Source organism: Danio rerio, chromosome 2 (genome assembly GCF_052040795.2).
Source record: "Danio rerio strain M-AB ecotype USA chromosome 2, GRCz13ab, whole genome shotgun sequence".
NCBI classification, from domain to species: domain Eukaryota; kingdom Metazoa; phylum Chordata; class Actinopteri; order Cypriniformes; family Danionidae; genus Danio; species Danio rerio.
The window spans coordinates 12,493,512-12,518,018 of NC_141022.1; the positions used below are offsets into that span (position 1 = coordinate 12,493,512).

General features: G+C 35.8%; 1 protein-coding gene across 9 annotated transcripts in view; it reads left to right on the plus strand.

The window, feature by feature from the left end:
* greb1l (GREB1 like retinoic acid receptor coactivator) overlaps positions 1–24,507 on the plus strand; it is a 147,663-nt gene that overhangs the window by 114,390 nt on the left and 8,766 nt on the right. For 4 of the 9 annotated variants that reach the window (XM_087238429.1, XM_087238431.1, XM_087238430.1 and 1 more), the window contains 11 exon segments: positions 4,090–4,429; positions 4,504–4,619; positions 6,511–6,761; positions 9,044–9,576; positions 12,550–12,652; positions 12,759–12,914; positions 13,010–13,155; positions 15,219–15,380; positions 18,226–18,430; positions 22,677–22,845; positions 22,947–23,153. In XM_087238429.1, coding sequence (XP_087094555.1) covers positions 4,090–4,429; positions 4,504–4,619; positions 6,511–6,761; positions 9,044–9,576; positions 12,550–12,652; positions 12,759–12,914; positions 13,010–13,155; positions 15,219–15,380; positions 18,226–18,430; positions 22,677–22,845; positions 22,947–23,153 — 2,388 coding nt within the window. 9 annotated transcript variants of the gene reach the window in all.

Consider the following 24,507-nt stretch of genomic DNA (forward strand, 5'->3'; position numbering starts at 1 on the left):
TGCAACTGTTTTGCAGCATGTGAAATGTCCCAAACACTATTTTTAACTGCAATAAATGGGGGAAAATATTTTTGTTTTTACTCTGATAGACAAAACATGTTCAAATACGTTTAAATATGCATTACAAATCAGTCAGGAATTTAGTGTTTTATGTAAATTTGGACCACGAGTCCACATATATATCATATTTCTCTAAAAGAACATCATATCAAAAGATGATACTTAGGTTTTATTGTAATTAGGTTCTAATAAGCCTAAATAGCAAAGACAAATAAAAAAATGCATGTAAACAAAACACCTTAGGCCTTTAGAGGTTAATAATTCTACAAGTTTAAAGGAATTGTTCACCCAAAATTGAAAATTAATTTACTCACTCTTCTGTTGTTCCAAACCAGTTTAAGGTTTTAGCTTTGTTGAGCACAAAAGAAGTTAATTGAAAAATGTTGGAAACCAGTAACCCTTGTGTTTTATAGTATTTGTTTTTCCTGCTATAGAAGACAATAGTTATCAATGAATATTCTTTAAAATATGTTCAGAACACACAAGCAACTAACAAGCTTTTTAAGTGAACTCTCACTTTCTATAGACTATTTCTAATTTTTATAATTTTGGCAAAAGAAAAAAAGCATGTATTCTCTGGAAAACCTGGCTATTTTACACTATTAAATAATTACAATAGGCTAAAATCTACATCACCAACAGTAAGTTTATATAAAAATAGACTAAATATTTGCATTACTTTCGGCTCTATCTTTTTAAAGACAGTTTTCTTAAAATAATTTGTTTATTTACATTCAAAAAATGTATGTACGATTTTAGATGACAAGCTCTTCAAAACTTTTCATACCACATTTGCAACGTTTTCCTTATTTTATCACAATAAAATAATACTCAATGAAATAATAATCAAAATATTTATTCTGACAAACGAAAAAAATACATTCACTCAAATGTAAAATGATGTTTTATTAGACCATGAGTAAATTTGTTTCATTTGGTTCAACTTAAATATTTATTTGTTTTGGAAAAGATCTTTTATTTTTTACTACAAAATCGAAGTTGTACTGTTTGACTAAATAAATACATGTAACATTAGGCAATGCTATTTTATTTTCAAGATGTGAGGTAAACTATCAGCTTGTGCTTTTAGTATGGCTATAAATGTCACGCTAGATCAGGGGTGCTCAACCCTGTTCCTGGAGATCTACCTTTCTGCATAGTTCTGCTCCTATCCTGATTAAACACACCTGAACCAATTAACTAAGCACTTGAATGATTACAGGCAGGTGTGTTTGATGTGGTTTGCTACTGAAATCTGCAGGAAGGTAGATTGGTATTAAATTGAGGTATTAAATTCCACTTTGTAGAGTTGAACGTTCAAGTGATTTAGTGGAGTGGTCAGGGTTCCTGACAACCAGCCAGGAAAAGTGAGTTCAAATTCAGGCTGATACAGCTATTTTGAAATGCTTAAAATCAGTTTGAACTGCTTTGTTCTTGTATTAATTTGTTTCAACATTGGTCATCCGAATAAATGCTTTCTTGCTTTGTGAATAAATATGTCTTGGTTTGGTTATAAAACAAGATTGTTGCTAGATCAGACAAGATTGTTGTTGAAAGTTAACAAGAGTTATTTATATTATTAATTAAATTTCCCAATTATTGTATTTTATTAACGTCTACCCAAACCCTAAACCCAACCATCACAGTACTGTAAAAATATTAGATATTGTTTTACAGTGTTACAAAAATGATGCTAAATTGATGGCATATCCGCAGCTGTATCCTATCTGGACTACAGCAGAAAACAATAACATTATTAAAATACAAAAAATCTTGATTTCTGAGTATTCGAACCCAAAAGCCATTTGAAGCACAGTAACAACGTGTACTCTCATGGTCCACTAGGCCAGTGGTTCCCAACCTGGGGTCCGCGCCCCCCTAAGGGGGGCGCCAGAGTTCACAGGGGGGGCGCGGGAGAGGATAAGTGTTGAGGTAGAAAAAGGCATAAAAATGCTCCACTATTATAAAGGGCTTTGCAATTAATCGAATATCCGATTTAGATTTCGGTTTCAAACGATTATAAAAAAGCATTAATCGAGATAAATGATTATTGCATCATATTTTGCCACGTTCCAGTTGTACACGCTCTTAAATGGCTCTTAAAAGCGCGAAAGAGCTTATGTGTGCGTGCAGCACGATCACGCAGTCAGAAGCATGCGGTCGGTCAGCATTCACTCTCATTCACACACTGAGACGAGCAGAGGAGCGCAGACATCTAAAGTCATCTTAACGTGAGCGCTTTAATGGTAAAATAGGTGTCAAAACACGGTGTTTAGTGATTATGTACATTAACCCTCATTTGTGTAATAAACAAACGAGTTGAGGATCAAAAGACGTGAAAGAGAAACTATTAAAGAGACAGCGCACTATAATCCTTCTGCCGCCTGTTTTTATCATTATTAAACAAACATAACGAGAAAACCCTCGCTGCTCTTGACTGAAGGACTGCTGCAGCTAGTGTTTTTCTTACAGTGAAGATGCTTAAAACACAGTTTGTTTTATATTTTTATTCTATTGTATTTATTTCTCTTTCCTTTGCAGGGTGGAAAATAACTGTATGTATACCGTTGAAGTCAGAATTATTATCCCTCCTGAATATTAGCAAACCTTTTCCTACCCAATTTCTGTTTCATGGAAAGAATATTTTATTAACTTATTTCTGAACATTTTAGTTTTGATATCTCATTTCTAATTACTGATTTCTTTTTGTCTTTGCTATAATGACAGCACACATAATATTTTACTAGATATTTTTCAAAATACAAGCATTCAGATTAAAGTGCAGTTCAAAGGCTTAATTAGAGTAATAAGGCAAGTCATTATAACGGTAGTTTATTCTGCAGACAATCAAAAATATTTATTGCTTAAGGGGGCTAATAATATTGACCTTAAATTGGTTTCAAAATATTTAAACCTTTCTTTATTCTAGCTAAAATAAAACAAATAGAAGAAAAATATTATAGGAAATACTGTTAAAATTCCTTGCTCTGTTAAACATAATTTGGGAAATATTTATTAAAAAAAAAAATCTCAGGAGCGCTAATAATTTTGACTTTAACTGGCAATGGTTTTGAATAATCGTGATTACAATTATGACCAAAATAATCGTGATTATGATTTTTCCCAAAATCGAGCAGCCCTACTATTATATATGTATTTTTAAGTACCAAAAAACTAAATAAAAAACTAAACACATGCTTAAAGTTCCAACATAATAGTGAAAATAATTAAAATAAATAACTTTAAATAATTATTTAAATTTTGCTCACTCGCGCAATCTGCTTGTCAACGTGTCATAAAGGCAAAATCAAAACAAAAATGGCAGACAAACGTAAATGCAGGGATTCCTCAGAGGCGAAGAAAAAGATTAGACAGTATGACAAAGCCTACCTAAATTTTGGTTTTATTGAAGGCCAAGACAAGTTAAAACTGATTAATTAATATTTTCTATACATATTACTATATATTAATGTTACACAAACACACACACACACACACACACACACACACACATATATATATATATATATATATATATATATATATATATATATATATATATATACACACAGTACATATGTATGTGCGTGCGTGTGTATTTATATGGTGGGGGGGCTCCAATGTTTGTATATGTTCATAGGGGGGGCTCCAAAGAAAAAGGTTGGGAACCACTGCACTAGGCTATATGAGACAAACACATTTTCCGACCCTGTCAGTTAAATCCAGATTCGCAAGGGCTTGAAACGCTTCTGAACTGATTGATGCTTTGAGTCGCTTTAGACACGTGACCAGGTGTTTTGAAACACTTTAGTCATGTGACCTGGGTGTTTCAGATCATGCTTTGGTGCAGTGTTTCGAAACATTTGCGCTAAGGAATCTCGACACTGTGTCGAAACATCAGTTTCATGTTAGCCATCCCTAGATTTTTTTCATAGTCAACATGAAAACTATCAATTTTGTGAAAAATCTAATGTCTCTGTCTGTTAGTACACTGTATCTCAGTCATAAAACCTTCCTTGCTGATTTCAGGCACCCACATTTGCACAGTATGGTGATCCGCAGCTACCTGTTGATCCAGCAGTACACGGAGGCTCTGATGGCACTCACAGCAGCCCCTTCTCTGCGGGATCACGTGACCCCTCAGACACTCGCCATGGTGGAGGATCTGCTGAGTGTACCAGGCCGCAGCAAGCATGGGTGCGGACACATGCTGCTGGTGCGTGTGCCCTCACTGCAGCTGGCACGACTGGCACAGGAGCGGTTGGAGGAGGCCCGGGACAAGCTGGGGCTGCAGTACCGCTTTGCTGTGCTGCTGGGAAGCCCTGCTGCGGAGATCAGCCTGCCAGTGCACTTCTGTGCTCGTCTGCGGGTAAGAATCCGATCCTTATGCGTCTGGCTCTTATTACGAGAATAAACATGGAATAAGAAAACTGTGTATTTTAGGCTTGGAGGGGCTGTAAAAATGAGGAGTGGGTCCCACATACATATGAAGATCTGGAAGGACTTCCATGCATTGTCATCCTCACTGGAAAAGATCCTCTTGGAGAAACCTTCCCGAGGTACTTCATGCCAACTGTGTGAAATTATTCTTTCTGTGTATAATATGTACTATATATACAGTTAAAGTCAGAATTATTAAACCCCCTTTCAATTTTTTTATTTTTTTATTTTTTTATATTTCCCAAATGATGTTTCACAGAGCAAGGAAATTTTGACAGTATGTCTAAAAATATTCTTTCTTCTAGAGAAAGTCAAATGTGTTTTATTTGAGCTAGAATAAAAACAGTTTTTAATTTTTTAAACCCCATATTAAGGTCAAACATTTTTAGCCCCTTTAAACTATTTATTTTGTCTGATAGTCTACATAACGAACCATCGTTATACGTTGTATGTATATATATATATATATATATATATATATATATATATATATATATATATATATATATATATGTATATATGTATATATATATATATATATGTATATATATATATATGTGTATATATATATATATGTATATATATATATATGTATATATATATATATATATATATATATATATATATATATATATATATATATATATGTATATATATATATATATATATATATATATATATATATATATATATATATATATATATATATATATATAAATATATGTATATGTATATATATATATATATATATATATATATATATATATATATATATATATATATATATATAAATGTCTATGAAAAATAAAAATGTAGTTTTTGTAAATAGGAGATCAAAATATTAGAATGACTTCTGAAGGATCATACGAAAAATCAATCGTATTGAATATTTCACAATATTATTACTATAATTTTAATAAAATAATTGCAGTCTTGCTGAGAAAAAGAGGGAAAAATTTATATTTGAACTAATATTTTTATTTATTCATTAAATAAATGTAAATAGGTACAATTTAACAAGGTCAATTCAAGCTAATAGAAATTAGCTACAAATATGAATACATTTATTGTATTTTTGACACTTTTTGTGTAGCCTTTTTTGAACCTTTTTAGATTTATAATAAAAAATAAATAAAAAAAAGATATTTTAAATATAAGACATATATTTTTCCGAAAACTTGTTTTTGATACACCGAAGATTAACATCCTGTAATGTCTAGTTCAGACTGCATGATTTTCAAAGTAGTCGTGTCGCGGATGTTTTCACACTGCATGACAATTTGGGGTAGCTTTCTGTCAGTGCTGTGTTTACACTACAAGATGTATCGGCGACAGGGGGTTTCACACTGCATGACTTTAAAATAGGAAGAATCAACTTTGTCAAAACTGCATTTTACTATATATATATATATATATATATATATATATATATATATATATATATATATATATATATATATATATATATATATATATAGTAAAATATTGTAATATATATTTTGTTACTGCATAATGGGAAAGAAGCCTTTAGGTGGGGTAGAAAATGTATTTATGTTACCCATCTGGGATTAAAGGGAGCAATTTCTCTCAATCTTTTTTATTTTTCGACCCAGTTGTGGTATTGCTCAGATAACATGTCAAACAGACATGGGTACTCCTGCCAATTTTCCACTTGTTTTGCCTCAATTTCTTGGGTCCAAGTAAACTGAAAATGAGCACTGTAAACTTCTCCTCCAACCTCCCGCTGACCTGCAGATACCCACAGTAGTGGATGCTGCGCTCTCATTGGCTATAGGTGATCGTATTTCACACAGCATGATTTGAATCGCAGACACCTCCAGATATTTAGCTGATTTCTGAAATCCTGTCGCCAAGTCAAAATCAGGGCTAAAATCTTGCAGCCTGAACTCGGCATAAAGTTCTACTGGATAGATCAAAATCCAAAAACGTTTTGACATCAAAATAATCTCGTGGAGACTACTTTACATGTTTATTCCTGTATTTGTATAGGTCTCTAAAGTACTGTGACTTGCGGCTGATTGACTCCAGCTACCTGACACGCACAGCGCTGGAACAGGAAGTGGGTTTGGCCTGTTCATATGTGACACGTAGAGTAATCCCTAAGACCAAAACTGCCACAAGCAGAGAAGAGAGACCGAGAGAAGGTGAAAGGAGCTCTGGAGAAACAGCAGAACACGATGATCTCCCTATGGAGCTGGAAAGACCACCCAGCAATGCCAGCGCTGCTACTAGGACCTCCGGTGAGTGACACTGGACTCAAGGGTCCTGTTCACTCTGTACAATTTTAGGAGTGACAACTGCATCTAAATATAGGAGAGAATTATTTAAAAAAGGTCACACTTTATTTTGATTATCAGTTTGTTGAATTTAAGTTACATTGCAACTAATTCTCATTAGATTATAAGTAGATAATGTTAGGTTGGGGTTAGTGATAGTGTAATTTGACATGTACTTGCAAAGTTTCTTATAGTCAGGTAAATGTCTATTGAAGGAGCAGTATCAACAGATATTAAGCAGACAGTCTTCTAATACTCAAATGGCCATCAAAATAAAGTGTTACCCAAGATATTTTTATGCACAAAACATGTACTCATTAACACCATGGTAACCATAGCAATGTAGTTGAGTGTCACCTGTTTGATCTCTACCATTTGTAACCAATTTTCTGTCACTGTGAACAGATGAAAAAAAGCTCTCTCCTTTTCAGCATTTTCTAGTGTTTTCCAAAAGTTTCTCTTCCACATTTAAACATCTAAAAAATGCTGACATTGTCTGTGTATTGTTCATCAGTAAATCCAGACAATAATTTATTGAGTAAACATTCTGTCTTAATTGAAAAAAGTGCTATCGATCGCTTGTGCAAACCACCATCTAGATTTGGGCCAAATGGATCACATGATTGCATCACATGACAAAAAATGCATAGTAGTTTGCCTAAATGCATATTTTAATGGCTTTCTTCCGAACAAACCATCGTTATACAATAACTTGATTAATTACCCTACCCTACCTAGTTAACCTAATTAACCTAGTTATGCCTTTTAATGTCACTTTAAGCTGTAAAGAAGTGTCTTGAAAAATATCTAGTAAAATATTGTTTACTTGTACCATGGCAAAGATAAAATAAATCAGTTATTAGAAATGAGTTATTAAAACTATTATGTTAAGAAATGGGCTGAAAAGATTTTTAAAGAAATTAGGGGAAAAATAACAGGGGGGCTAGTAATTCAGGGGGGATAATAATTCTGACTTCAACTGTATGTAACTTTATTCTTATTGTATGTGTAATAGCGTGTTTTTTTTTTTATTTTAGCTTGCGTTTTTAAAATCTGGCAGGGGGCAACAGATTAAAATTAGCTTATGTGGCTGAGTCTGGCTTATGTACAGTTTTACTGTTGATTAATGAACATTGTCCCTGTTACATAAATACATTTCTAATTTTTTTGTAGTATAGTATAGTATAGTATAGTATACTGTAGTATAGTATAGTACCCTTTCTTCTGGCAGGCGCTTCAGGTTGCCTAATTATCCTAACCTGCCTAGTTAACCTAATTAATCTAGTTAAGCCTTTAAATGTCACTTTAAGTTGTATAAAAGTGTCTTGAAAAATACCTAGTCAAATAGTATTTACTGTCATCATGCCAAAGATAAAACAAATCAGTTATTAGAAATGAGTTATTAAAACTTTTATGTTTAGAAATATGTTGAAAAAGCTTCTATCCATTAAACAGAAATTGGGGAAAAATATAAATGGGGGCTAATAATTCTGACTTCAACGGTACATTATAATTATGTTCATATCTATCTGCACAACCTGAGTATAATAGTAACCTGTACATATATTCATCTATTGTAAATCTCTGTTTATAGTTAATACAACCTGTATGTAATGTTCATAGTACATACATCTGTAAATATCACCATTATTTTTTTTTTTTATAAATGCACTTTTACAACATATACCTATGTCCTACACTTGCTGCTATTGCAGTCCTGGTTAGACCTAAACTGCATTTCGTTGCCTTGTACATGTGTAACGACAATAAAGTTGAATCTAATCTAAATCTAATCTATGATACAGTATTGGTATGGCATTTTAACAACTAGTATTTGATATAATGTTATTAAGTGTGTATGTAAATGTGTAATTTGCATATATGTTACTTGTAAAATGCTGGAAATGTTTGAAAATGCACCTGAAAAAGTGTTAGAAAAGTGCTAAAGTTTGACTTTGAAAAATGTGTAAGAACCCTGAAAATAAAACTGAAGGCTCTTGACAAAATCCAAACACAGGTGTTCTCAATAGATTTGAATGCATGTTATTATCATGTGGAAACTGGCCTTAAGACAAACTAAGAATTGTCCTTAAAATTACTATTTGTTTGGAGCAAGAAATCAATAAACATCAAATAATCCAAATTTAGCTGCAGTATGAAGTGAGTTTGTTGGTGAACCAGATTGTTGTCTTGTGTGGTCGCATGATCTAATATAATTCATTACAATATATTCTCTTCTCTATCAGGCTCCACCACAGAAAATGGTGTCAGTTCCTCAAGTATACTTGACAAGCCATCCTCACAGAGTGACCCTTGTGGAAGCAGGACTATGATGGACTCTTGCTCCTCTCCTGTTCGCTTCAAGCAGGAGTGCGACTCTCAGGCTCCCTCATCATCCGGCACGTCCTCATTCTCCTCTGCTTCCTCCTCCTCTTCTTCTTCCTCGTCTCCGGCAGCTCAGAGACCGAGTCAGTCTACACAGGCTCCACGTGAATGTAACAGGACGCAGGTCTTTCCCCGGACGGCGGTGCTGTCTCGGGCTGCGTATACCCTGCTGGCTCCTGAAACTCTGGGTCATCCCAGTTCTGCCTCTCTGCTGCCACATGCGGATGTGTCGTGGAGCAGTCCGCTCAGACCACCGGTTCCTCATGGCCTTGGTGGAGCAGAGCAGTCCCTCTACTATCGTCAGTGGACCACAGCCAGGCAACACCACGCTGATTATGAAGGCCCAGTACCCCATCCCCACCCAAGAAGACTGCTGCTGAGCGGCCCACCACAGGTCAGGAGTTGCTTAAAAAAATCATGATCCATTTCTATTTATTGGATTGTGTGTGTTAATGCAAAGCATCACTTCTATTCGTGACATTTTCACAATAAAGGGACCAAAATACAGAAAGGATATATTAAGTTATAAAATAAGCCATGAAAGTAAATGGAAAAAATACAACAAATATTTAAAAAAAATGTTTCAAATATTAATCTATATAAAATTGGTCAAATAAACAGGATACATTGTTTACTAATGTGCAAAACACTTTTTTGTTTAAATATGCAGAATGCATCACGTAAATGCACAAAAATATTTCAAATTGAAATATAAGAAACCTTTAAAATATAGGATACACTTAAAGTATACAAAATAATTTTGCTATAAAATATAAAAAATTAAATAAACAAAAATATTTAACATTTTTAATACACATTGCACTTACGTAATTTATTGTATTAATATTTAACAAAAACTGTTGTTGCAATGGAGTTGATGATCCACATGCAGTTAATTTAGGAGAATAGTCAGGCAGGGAATGGTCAAAACAGGTATAAAGAGGGATGGGTGATGTGAAACTGACCCAACAAACATGCATTTTTTCAAAGGCAACGTCGCCACTTACGTGCTCGCTACATTGTTACAACGTAGAAGGCTGTTGTAATGTTGTGGTGTAACATTCAGAAACCTTGAGACGACGTTCTTACTACATATTACTACATATACTAAATATTGTTCATTCATTTTTCCCTTTTAATTTAATAACTGCATATGTAAACTTTAAAGTGTAAAAATGCCACACAAATGCATATAATCAAACTTGAAAGTAAACAATCAAGAAAAGTAAACAAGAAAGCAAATTAAAATACAGACACTGGGCATCGAAGCTCTGGACTGAAGAATACAGCAGATCGGGGAGCGCAACCGAAGACCAGGCATAGTTGTTTGTACGGAGAAAGCAGTCATACAAAGAAATCCAACAAAGAATCCAGTTCAGAGATGGATCCACAGCAGCCACAAGTCAAAATAGGTAGTGAACAAAAGAGGACAGATCAGAGCTTGACACAACAGACAGACGCTGAACGGTCTGTTGAAATTGAACTGATTCATTGATGACGAGAAAATGTTGTAGAATTGTCGTCCATGCCACCAAAGCACAACTTAAGGCAACAGCGTTTTTGGCAACATTATGACACCGCTGTGACAACCTTTAGCAACAACATAAATTCTCAACCTCTTTACAAGTTTGGTACAATGTTGTAAGATCATCACTACGTTGAGGCAGGGTGGTGTGTTTGTTGGGGTTTCGTTACAGTGTCGAGATTTTGAAGGCCAAGTTTTTCAAAACACTGCACTGAAGCATGATCCCAGGTCACGTGACTAAGGTGATTCGAAACACACAGGTCACATGACTAAAGTGTTTCGCAACACCAGGCCATGTGACTAAAGCAATTCAAAGCATCGGTCATTTCAGAAGTGTTTGGAGACCTTGCTGTATTTTTAATAATGTTACTGTTTTATGACCAAAACAAGACATATTTATTCACAAAGTGTTCATTGGGACGTCAGACCAGTGTCGAAACAAAATATGTTACAACAACATAGCATTTAAAACTAACTATAACTGCATCACCCTGGATTCAAACTTAATACCTCTGAATGCTTGTCAGAAACTCTCATCGCTTCACTAAATCACTTGAAACCTCAACTCTACAACGTTACAACGTGGGGTTTAATACCTCAATTTGCTTAAATGTATTTTGCTAAAGCTGTTCTAGAGCAATACATGAAAAAAAATGATCACTGAGTGTCACCGTAAAGTGGGGTTTCGAAATGCTTCGAAGCATCGACACACTTTCTTTGAATGTTTCAGTGTTTTATGAAGCCTCACTTTGCTGACCAGTAGGTACAAACTGGAAAGGCTTACAGAAAACAGAAACAAGACTCAGCAAAGAGTGTGTGAAACTGTAGTGTATATATGGTCCATGTAAACATTTAATGATGAACTTCAGGTGTGCGTGTGTGCGTGCGTGTGTGTGTGTGTGTGTGTGTGTGTGTGTGTGTGTGTGTGTGTGTGTGTGTGTGTGTGTCACTATCCAGATGAATGTCAGTTGTGGCAGGAATGATAGGAGCAATGACTTCTGGAAGTTGTAATTCGGTCCAGTGGCAGAATTGTAGTCAAATGTTAGATCGCTGGTGATCAAGACATTGTTTATTAGAATTCATTCATTCATTTTTTTTTAGCTTTGTCTCTTTATTAATCTGGGGTTGCCACAGCAGAATGAACCGGCAACTTATCCAACACATGTTTTACGCAGTGGATGCCCTTCCAGCTGCAACCCGTCAATGCAACATGTCAATTTAGCTTACCCAATTCACCTGCACCCCATGTCTTTGGACTTGTGGGGAAACGGGAGCACGTGGAGGAAACCCATGCGAACACGGGTAGAACATGCAAATTCCACACAGAAACGCCAACTGACCCAGCCGAGGCTCGAACCCGAGACCTTCTTGCTGTGAGGCGATTGTGCTACCCACTGCGCCACCGTGCTGCCAGGTTTATTGGAATATGTGTAAGAATTAAAATATATTGAATATACAAAAATATTTTAAACTAAGAGGACGACTCTGTGGCTCAGTGTTAAGCACCGTTGCCTCACTCAAGAAGGTCGCTGCTTTGTGTCCCAGTTGGCATTTCTGTGTGGAGTTTGTATGTTCTCCCTGTGTTGATGTGGGTTTCCTTCGGGTGCTCTGGTTTCCCCCACTGTCCAAAGGCATGTGGTATAGGTGAATTGAATGTTTAAATAGCTTAAAAAATACATAAAACTGCAAAAGATTTTACTGTTCACATTTTCTACATAAGGTTTATCCATTTAAAATGAGACTTCTTAAACAAGAAGCTCATTTTACATTGACCTCTGATTCAGCTTATTGCCCCTTTGCCAGGCATCCAGTGCATCATTCTTTGTTTTTCCTCTGTGTTAGGTTGGAAAAACAGGTGCATATCTGCAGTTTCTACGAATTCTGTTCCGTATGCTGATTCGCCTTCTGGAGGTAGACGTTTATGATGAAGAAGAGCTGGAGGAAGGTAAGAAAGCTAAAAGTGTCCTTTTCATCTTTTTTTTTTTAACCTAGCCATATGAGATGATAATTATGTAAAACTGTTTTTAATTATCTTAAATTACAATCTCTAGATGTGCAAGACAAATCAAAGGTTCCCCCTTCTAGTGGGCCACAGTGGCCTGATGTGGAGGACGTCCGCAAACTAAGATTTGACCTTTGCCCTCATGACTGCAAGTTCAAATATTCAAGTCCAGTGTATGCCAACAGGATGCCAAAAACACAGAGTGGTATGAAACTGCTTTTTTATGATGCTGTATGTCAGTTTAAAGCTACAGTTGTGTACGTATGCTGATGTTGTTTTGTGTGTGCTCATAAAATGTAGGGGTTAAAACCGAAAGACTGGATACAGAAGCGGACCCACCAAAGAGAAACACAGTATCTGTTAGACTCAGCCTGTTTGCAGCCCACAATGCATTTCACCACTGTGAGCAGTGCCACCATTACAGTGAACCTATTCCTGCTGCTCAGGTAAGTAAAATGTGATGATCATGTGATGCATCCGGTGGTGTAGTAGAGGCCTTATATGTTTTGTGCACTCGTGTTTTTATTGGAGCTCTTTAAATGCTTGAAAAAACAAAATTAACTCTGCTAAGAAAAAAAAAATACTCAACGTCATAAATGTTTTTTTCCAATCATCCAGAGGTGAGTCTTCCATTGTGACAGGACAGCTGATTCAGTGTTTTTTTTTTTTTTTTTTTTGTGGGGGTTGCCTAGCAACATAAAATAACTGCAGCATATCGCTTTTTTCTAAATTAAAAAAAGTTCACCAAAAACAAGCTAGACAACATAGTTTTCAAAAAAGAAAAACACATTCTATATAGATATATACAGTTTGTACACTTACCGGCCACTTTATTAGGTACACCTTACTAGTACAGGGTTGGACCCCCTTTCGCCTTCAAAACTGCCTTAATCCTTCGTGGCATAGATTTAACAAGGTACTGGAAATATTTCTCAGAGATTTTGCTCCATAATAACATGATAGCATCATGCAGTTGCTGCAGATTTGTCAGGTGCACATCCATGATGCGAAACTCCCATTCCGCCACATCCCAAAGGTGCTCTATTGGATTGAGCTCTGGTGACTGTGGAGGCCATTTGAGAACAGTGAACTCATTGTCATGTTCAAGAAACCAGTCTGAGGTAATTTGAGCTTTATGACATGGCACGTTATCCTGTTGGAAGTAAACATCAGAAGATGGATACACTGTGGTCATAAAGGGATGCACATGGTCAGCTACAATACTCAGGTCGGCTGAGGCATTGACATGATGCTCAATTGGTTCTACTTTTGGGCCCAAAGTGTGCCTAGAAAAATCCCCCACACCATTACACCACCATTACCAATCTAAACTGTTAATACAAGGCAGGATGGATCCATGCCTTCATGTTGTTGATGCCAAATTCTGACCCTACCATTCAAATGACACAGCAGAAATTTAGACTCATCAGACCAAGCAACGTTTTTCCAATCTTCTATTGGTCAAATTTGGTGAACCTGTGCAAATTGTAGTCTCGGTTTCCTGTTCTTAGCTGGCAGGAGTGGGTCAGAGGAGTGGTCTTCTGCTGCTGTAGCCCATCCGCCTCAAGGTTGGACGTGTTGTGTGTTCAGAGATGCTCTTTTGCATACCTCAGTTGTAACGAGTAGTTATTTAAGTTACTTTTGCCTTTCTATTAGCTGGAACCAGTCTGGCCATTCTCCTTTGACCTCTGGCATCAACAAGGCATTTTCTGATCATTCTCTGTAAACCTTAGAGATGGTTGTGCGTGGATATCCCGGTAGATCAGCAGTTTCTAAAATACTCTGAAGGACCAGCCTGTTTGGCACCAACAACCATGCCACAATATTATATTTGTCCAGTATCAATCAGTACCAAAGCCAAAACCTTGCCTAACCTAACAAAATAATTTAGCACACCCAAATTAATATGTTGGGGTAAAATATTAAATAAAATTGTAATAAACAGGAACAATCATAAAAAAGAACATAAAAATTATTCAAGGTTGAAATTTTTGAAAAGAATTGAAAGTTTATCTTTTTTGCTTATTTGAATTTAAATGTATTAGCTTTATATTCCTAAAGATATCAGAAGACCACACTATTTTTAAAGAATATGTATGTATGTATATATATATATATATATATATATATATATATATATATATATATATATATATATATATATATATATATATATATATATATATAATTTTTTTTTTTGTTTGTTTTTTTTTTTAAATGCGCAAAAAAATGATTGGCTTTATTCACTGAGAAATGGATGAAAATATGCATTTTTTAAAAGGGGGTGTACTCATTTCTGTATTTATCAGCCCTGTATATATTGTTATATATACATATATAATGTTCTACTGATCTACTGAAGAATAAAGACATATATACTGACTAATAATGACTAATTTAACAGTAAATCTCATAGTAAAAGTATGCTCACTATTGATGGTTCAGAATAGCTAATCTAGAAAGCTGTTTGCCTATTGTAAGATTATGTGTTATGTGTGTGTGATTGTAGCTCTCCGACTGCACCTTCCACGCTTTCACCTTTTGCTCATCTATGCTGGGAGAGGAAGTCCAGCTGCACTTTATCATCCCTAAATCCAAAGAGCCTCATTTTGTGTTCAGCCAACAGGGCAGTCACCTAGAGAGCATGAGACTGCCTCTGCTTTCAGACAAGGTGAGTTACTCTCATTACATTGCACTGCCAATATATATAGGGGTGTCAAAATGAATTGTTTCTTTGATGCACTACGATGCAGACGTAGACAATTCAGTATCGGTTCATTAATAGATCATTACCGGTTATTACATACAGTACTGACATTTATTTCATTTGCACTATGTCGTGGTAGAATACCATTTGAACGAGGTGAGGGCGAGTAATTAAAATGCTTTAACTACTTAAAAAGCAGGAAACTGTGCACAATTCACTGCACTCAAGTTTGCTGGACTGTTTTTCACTGACACTGAAGTACAGCATAATCAGGATACACTATTTTACTGCTAGGGAGAAATTGAAAGCTCTTTCCCTCTCTGTCTCTCTCTCACTTTGGATCTTTGAACTGCTGGTATGTTTGTAAGGTAACTTTTCCTCTATCACTATTAAAGTGATATTTGTGGATCCTGAAGAAGTCTGTAGAGCGAGTTTTCCCCACGCCATCTATTATGAATCAGCTATGATAAATGCACAATGTGCGCTTTACTACATGCAAATAGACTGTTACCGCACATTTTTCAGTGTCCGTGTCTCTTATCAGGGAAAAGCGCTGACCGTTTTTGAGCCAATTGCAACGCTTTCTGTTGAGCATGTGAACATAATGATCAATCATAGGCATGTAAGAACACACTCGACAATGCTCAAAAAGTGGAATAATATTTACATTAGTTTATTTGCTATAAATGCTCATGTTGTCCTCTTTGAGTGTACTTGAGTTTTGTTTGATAGATCCAGAAAGAGTGTTTTCCGCGAGCAGGTAAAACTAAGGGTAGAGTTTAGGATTGAGCTGAGACCTATGACGATTTTAAAGACAATATTTAACTAGTTTCACATAATATAGACCTATAACATGTTTAATTACATTGAATAAAATGACTATTAATATTATTTTTAATCATCATCTAATAATAAATGAACTACAATTCAAGAGTTCACACTTAGCTTATGATTTATAAAAGCTTGTTTGGCATGCTGTCCCGGGAGAGAGCCCCAAGCTCAAGGACTCCTCTAGCCGGGGGCTTCCTCCCGTGTGGCAGAGCGAGAGGGGAGCCTGAGCTCGGTGGATCTCAGAACTCCCCTGCTGCGGTAGCTAAGGGAACACGAGGGGTTAGATAAATTCTTGGTTGTTATGTATGTTGAATGTCTTTGGATGGTGGGAGGAAACCGGAGAACCCGGGGAAAACCCACGCGGACACGGGGACAACATACAAACTCCTCACAGAAACACCCACCGGTCCTGTGGAACCAGGGCCGGCAGTGTTCTTGCTGTGGGGCTCGCAGTGCTAACCACTGGGCCGTCGTGTCGCCCAGTCAGAGGTAAAGGAGGAGAAAAGGGGAGGAGGGGGGTTTCTTCCAAACGAAGATAAAGTGAACTGAAAACGGTGGTTATTTATAGTAGCTTAGGGCTCATATGATTGGAAGATATTGATTAGCAAATGCGAGACCGGCCGTGATAAATCATAAGCACGTGATTCTCTCGAAATTAGTTTATGAATAAACTTCACATAATTTGACGGCTTCAGCTATGCACATCAACGTCACCTAACTGACACTTTCAAACTACAGCATCCGACACAATGCATTATTAGCATAAACAGAATATTAAACTAACCTACTTACAGGAAAACATAAAATATTTTTTTTTAAGGGTGATTATACACCTATATTCACAGTTTCACATAAATCAGCATGCCAAAAATGATTTATCTCCCTTTCTTGCTGGCATTGCTCTCTTGCTCTCTTTCTCTCTCAGAAGTAGCAGTTGATGCACACGCTGCACGTAAGGGCACTGCAATACACAGCCACATCTCATAGCAAATTCAGGCTTAAGAATTAAAAATGATGCAATTTTTAACTATTTGAAATTGAATTTGGATTACATATTTTGGAATATATGTAACGACCCTACCTTCTAAGTAAGTAATAAGACTAAAGGTTCAGAAAAAAGAACATTTAACTTGCACACTTGCATAGTCTGTTTGTTTCAAGACTTTTTTTATTTTATTTTGTTTAATTTTTTACATGTTAGTCCATACATTTACAGCTACATTAATGGTTGTAAATGCAGGTAAAAAAAACAAATGCATTTAAAAGTGGAAAGTAAAAAGAAAAAAGAGGGAGGAAAAGAAAAAGCCAGAATAAAGTGGATAAAGAAATGAGTGACTTTGTTCATATCATTATTGAGGTATTAAAATCATGTCGGAGGTCCATCTCTTTAGGAAAATAGTTTTTTTTTTTTTAAATTCGCAGTGCATATTTTTTTTATTATTTTTCCTTTTATTTTCCTTTAACTGGTTTTGTCAATATTATATATTTACTTGTGAAAAATGGTGACGCTCATCTTGCTGCTGTCTTTATTAAGCACACTGTTAATATTGTTAACTATTTGGTTGGTTGTTTGATTATATATTTTATTATTTTCCTTTTATTTTACAAATTTGTTGAATAGGCGATTATAGATCATTCATAATTAGATTTTTGTCTAAACTTTACTTAAACATGTTAAACATATTGAAAAAAAATGCCAAACAGAAAATGTGAAAGCATAGTTTCTATATGGCATGAATGGAAAGCTTTAAGAAAACATCTAGGATCAGCTCTCTGTATCTAGAAATACGTTAAACTCAAGGACAATGCGAATAAATTTAGAGATGCATCTTGATTTACTGTAAGGAGCACCTGGAAACCTGAGCAATGCAGAAAGTCCTGTGCTTGCTGAGTCATCTCTCAAGTGTTCTTACGGTATGTTTTCTTGGTTGTGTTGCACAATTTCTAAAAAAAAGTGTTGCACTGTTTGCTGATTCAGGAGTCGGGCATGATGAAAAGCCCAATATTCACCCCAACCACGGGCCGCCAGGAGCACGGCCTTCTCAACATCTACCATGCCATGGAGGGAGCCGAGCACCTGCACATCCTGGTGGTCAAACAGTATGAAATGCCACTCTATAGGAAATACTGGCCCAACCACATCCTGCTGGTGCTGCCCGCCATGTTCAACAACTCAGGAGTCGGTGAGTATTGGTGTCAATGATGAAAATTAAAGAGGAATGTGCATTGTGTTATTAAAGGGCCATGAAACCCCCCACTTTCGGTTCAAGTCTACCGCAAATGTTTTTCAAAAAATGCATCATAATAGACGTGGAACTCTGCGAGTAGAGGCAGGAGTGGGCATGGCCAGCAGAACAGAGTAGAAGGAAGGGAGCAAACAACTGTCGTCAGTCAGCTTACAAAATGAGAAACAAACCATGAGGAGACCCATGATTTTATAGTTTACAAAGTTAAAATGCAAAGAAATAAACAGTAATTTAATGTCCTGCTACATTTTTTATTCGTAAATTCATATACTCAGTTCAATTCAATCTCAGTTTATATCATTATAAAGATAATCGAGTTTATATAAACACTATAAATGAGGACTTCTCCCTCAAGCTCCGGGTCTGAATGCAGACTCAGTGCAGCAGGTCTCTTACCCTGCCTATTTCAACCATTAGCCCTGCTGGTAATCTGGAGGATTTAGGCGTACTCAGCAGCACGGCGATGTGTCTAAATTAGTGCTGTCAATCGATTAAAAAAAATTAACTAATTAATCGCACCTTTAAAAAAAATTATCGCGATTAATCGTGACTAATCGCTTTTAAAATACTGAAACTTGTAATTTTGCCTATTTAAATGTAAAATTTATGTAAACGCAAGAAAAATTCAAAATATTATTGTTTAATAGAGTTTTGTTTAACTTGTAACACAGATTTCTTCATGTAAACAACATACCCACAATAAACCATCAAGATCCTGGCTTGACAGCCATATTTATTACAGAAATTAAAACACAGGCATGTTAATGATATTAAAATTTCAAAACAATCAATGCCAATAAAGAAAACCTTGATTTCCATGTTGGATTCTAAGTGGACTGCAAAAAAATGCCAAAATACAGGAATTGCAGATATGGAAAATGAAAAATTATAATAATAAACTATAGAATACAAACTGTTGCAGTCATTGTAAAGTTTTATTGCTGTGAGTTGAGAACATTAATTATAGAGTAGAAACAATTTTGCTTAATCCTCTTTTACATTCATCCAGTTGCTAAGACTAGGAGTATCCCGCAAGTACACAGAGACTCCCAAATGCCCGCAAATGAATGATAATTTCTTGCAAAAAATTTCTTGTCGTTAAATACATTGCACACCCCTCTCGCCCCTACTCAGATACGTCGTTCACTCCACCCCTGACACCCCTCAATGGGCCTGACACAGACACACACACACACAACGCGCTGCAGACGTTTTGGCCCCAACGGCCTTCCATACTGGAGCGACTCCCCTCAGATTCAACACGCATGATCACGTTCATCAAATTTGCTAAGTGTGCTAAAGTATTACTGTATTTCACAAGGATTCTGACACAGCAACGCGAAGCATACACTTTCGTTGCGTTTAATGAGGAAACACGCTAAACTTGGAGGGCTCATGCTGAAAGGCAGAGTAATGCCCTGTCTTTGACAGCTCGCGACTTCACCAGACATTCTGAGTACATTTACAAAAGACACCAATACTCCGATTTTAATATGATTAAGATAATACTCTTATTAAAATTCTACCGTGGAGCCTTAAAAGGAACCTTACCTAAAAGGAACACCGAGTCACGAAATGCGTGTTTTTCTTTCTGTTCACCATGCGGTATCAACTTACAACAGATGTCGGAAGTTAAAAATGAAACACCCGAAATTGCATGAAACTCTGGATAACCTGTGATGCAACTAATTGTAGTATACTGGAACTTGCCTTCAAAAAGTGCTTCCTTGGTCTTATCCACATTTATTGCATGTTGAACACACGTCCACCACAACAGGAAGTAAAAAAACCCTGAACTGCGTTAATTGCGTAAATTTTTTTTAACGCGTTAATTATTTAAAATTATTTAAATTTATTTTAATTATTTAATTTTGACAGCGCTAGTCTAAATGTGAACGAACTTAACTTTTAAAAGACAAAGTCCGTTATTCTCCAATTCTCGTACTGCTCTCTCAACAAAAATGCTTGTTGCGCACATACAGCTTTGCTGTATCAGCCCTGACAGGGTCGTGGGGAAAAGCATGCAACAAACCCAGTTGATCATGGAAACAAACACATACAACCCTTCATGATAGGCTAAATATTGTGTGCCGTGGGTCTGTGGACGCGGTCTCACTCAGTCATCAACATAGAATCTCACAGCTTGGCACTGGCAGGTCTGTCTTGCCTTCGAAAAGCATGCACAATCATAAATAATTAAGAAGCAGGCTCTTCCCATGGGATAAGAAAACTCTGCTATGAATAATGAGAAACCGACACGTCGTCACTCCACTTGTAGTTTTGAGCTATGTCACCGGTTTTGATCCCGCCCCAAAAATCATTTTAAACCCGGAAGATGAAATTAGCTGACAAAAGCTCAAAATGATCCAGTTTTACCCACAATTAAAGCTAACAGGTGCTAACATTGTCTTAACTGATGCCCTACTTACACAAATCTGTTAACATTTTTTTTTTAAAGTACTCGAGGGTTTCTTGAACCTTTAAGCGATAGTTCACTCAAAACTGAACATTTGTCATCATATAGTCCTCCTCTTTACTCGTTCTAAACTTTTCTTTCTTCTGTTGTACTTAAAAAACAAGATTTTCTAAAGAATTTTTGAAACCTGCTGCCACTGACATCTATAGTACTAGAAAAAGAAAATAATGTAGGAAGTAACTTAAACAGGTTTCAAACCAGTGGAGGATGAGTAGATGATAGAATGTCTATTTTGGGGTGATCTATGCCTTTAAGAATACATCTTATCATACAGTATGTTAATGTATGATGTATTGAATGGGAAAACATCAAATTCTCCAAAACTGTTTGCCAAGGTTACGATACATTACAAATTTGGAATCACAGATAAAATTAAACAACAACTGTGTCATAAGTTTCATTTCTAAATGTTAGAATCAAACAAAATCTGCATCTTTGCTCAAGCTAATGTGCATGCACACTTCAAAGGAACGAGATCACGACACCTCATATATGGCCGTTCTTCAGGACCAGCAAAACTTGAGAATAATAGGGCCGAGAGAAAGGAGCTGGATAGCTGAGAAGAGGCTAAAGAGTGACAGAGAGAGGGGAGAGAGGAAAAAAAAAAAATCGGGGTATGCTGCCACTCTGTCCTCAACCAGCTAAGAGATTCGACAACGTGCTGGGAGCCATGTGGAGGAATCTATCCACCCGTCTGTCTTCTGGTATCCGGCAGTGGTTCTCCTGGCTGGCGTCATTTCTGGCTTCCTGCTCCGCTCCCGCTTCCAGATTTTGGCATTATGGTGGACAGCGGTGACTCCCCTGGGCTCTCCGGGATGGCCCCCTTCCGGTGGTGAGCCCCGCATCCCCTCCTCCTCCCCATGCTGGGAGACGGTAGCAAGCAGATCCTTTCCTTGCCAGCCTCAGGCCGCCCTGGCACTCTGGGCAGATGAATGGTTTCTCCCACACTCGGGTTAACTCCCAAACACTCGCACTCCCTCTCATCGGTGAGGGCAACTGGACAATGTGTCCCTCCTTCTCCCAGATTTCGGCATCCCTGTAATGAAGTTTTTGGCCACCTGGCCGCTGGAAAGAAGAAGGCGGAGAACTGACAAGCTTTTAATACATGTTTAATTAGTAAATAAAATAAATTGATGTTTTTGGTAGAAAGGAAACTAGACTGACTAGGCAAACGGATACAACAGGAAAAAGCTGAAATAAAGACTTCTAGAATCTTAAAGAGAGTAATTAAACAAACAAAAAGACAACTAATAAAAAACTACTACAAGACTGGGACTAACGAAAATGGTTATAAAGATAAAAGCAAGACAAGATTAAAACACAAAATTAAGTAAACACTAGGAACAAACTCAATGTAGTAACAACAACAAACAATAAATAAACAAGAGAACTAGATTAACAGGCAAGACTAAACACTATGTATGGAGACGAGGCTAAGATACAAGATAAGCAAAGACAAGCTCACATGGAACGAACAAGCAAAGAAATGAGAACACAACACACTGCACAATATATAGAACAAAGCACATGAGAGGCAGGTGAAAACAATCAGGAAACAAAGGTGAGGTGACTAAAAACAAGGAGGAAAGACAAGAGGAGCACATGACTAACACTAATTAAGGCAAAGCCATGTAAGCAAGCACAGGACAAACGAGACTTTCAGTTCAGGACCATGACAGACTTAAATGAATTGAAATGCTGTTTCAGGTGCGGCTCGATTCATGATCAAAGAACTGTCCTATCACAACCTGGAGCTTGAGAGGAACCGACAAGAGGAGCAAGGCGTCAAACGGCAGGACGTGTGGCCCTTTATCGTAATGATGGATGACTCCTGCGTCCTGTGGAACGCCCAGCAGCCTGGACCAGACGGCAAAACGTATGTAACAATAGAACTGTTGAGCAAGCAAACATTTTTTTGTTCACTCTAATATCTTGATTGTGTAACATGCATGGGTTGTGTGTGTGTGTGTGTCTCAGCGAGGTGATGAACGTGTCTCTGAAGAGCGTCTTGCAGCACATGGAAGCCACTCCAAAGATCTCCCAGTATGCAGTGTGTGGCCTGCGCAAATGGAGCAGTAGTTTGTCTTCTCAAGCTCCCACAAGCCCTTTCTCTCGCTGTCATCTCCACGACCTCATCTTGCTGAATGTTGACCTCACACAGAACGTCCAGTATGACCTCAATCGGTGAGCGTTTGCTTTCTCTTGTTCAGTAAAAACAATATACACTATGATAAATGTAACCCTGAGGCTAAATAAAAGAAATTTGTAACATTTAAAATATATCAATTCTAACCTTCATATGCCAATATATATTTTAAAATGTATTTCAGGGTCAAGAAAATACATGTTTAACTTCACAATAGAATGTGGATCGAGGTAGAACGATATTAGAATAAGAATTCTCAATGTAATTTTTTTTGCTGTATTTTTGTTGTGTATTCCTTTCTTTAAAAATTTTACACATAAAAAATAATGTTACATTAATTCATGTTCTTATTAAATAATTAGGCTTTTAAATTGCTTTAAAAATCCATGATTAAAATACATATTTATGTAAGTTTATATGGATGTATATATTATAGATATATATTTTTTAAAATTATTTATTTATTTTTATTTATTTATTTTAACATTTTTTTTGTTTTTTATTTGTTTGTTTTTATTTATTTATTTTTATTTTTATATTTGTTTAATTTTATTTATTTGTATATTTGTTTTTATTTATTTATTTATTTATTTATTTATTTATTTATTTATTTATTTATATGTTATTATATTATATTATATATATATATATATATAATGTTTCAACATTTGAAAATATATGTGATCCTGGATCACAAAGTCCATTGTTAACATTTTAATTTTCTGAAAAGCTGAATAAATATTTTTTTATTTATGTAGCAAAAGACCCACTTGTCCAAAATGACTGAGCACTTAGACTTTTTTCTATTTTAATGTTTTGCTGCAATTTATTGACCTTTTTTGTATTGTTTTTGCATTGTTTGCTTTCTAGTTGTGTTGTATAATTTGTTTTTACTGGTGTAAAGCACTTTGGTCAACCTTGGTTGTAGTAAGTTGCACTATCGGTCAAAAGTTTGGGGTCAGTATGATTTTTAAATGTTTTAAAATCAGCTTCACCTGCTCATCAAGGCTGCAATTATTTAATTAAAATACAGTACAAATTGCGAAATTGTGAAATGTTATTGCACTATGACATGTATGGTTATAGTAATACAAGCAACAATGTCTATAATAGTAATAATAATAATTTCATTTCAAACTACAAACTACATACAGTACGATTTACTACATAAAATAAAATTTTATAAATATTTAACAATTTAACTATTTTTGTACTATTTTTGAACTATTTTATACATTTAATAAATGAATCATTTTCTTAACAAAAAAACATGAAAAAAACACTTTTGACTTTAGTGTAAATAAAGGTTGATTTGATTTTTATATACTTAAATTTGAAAAAATAGTGTTAGATGATCCTTAATGATAATGATTGTTGATATAAAAATAAATA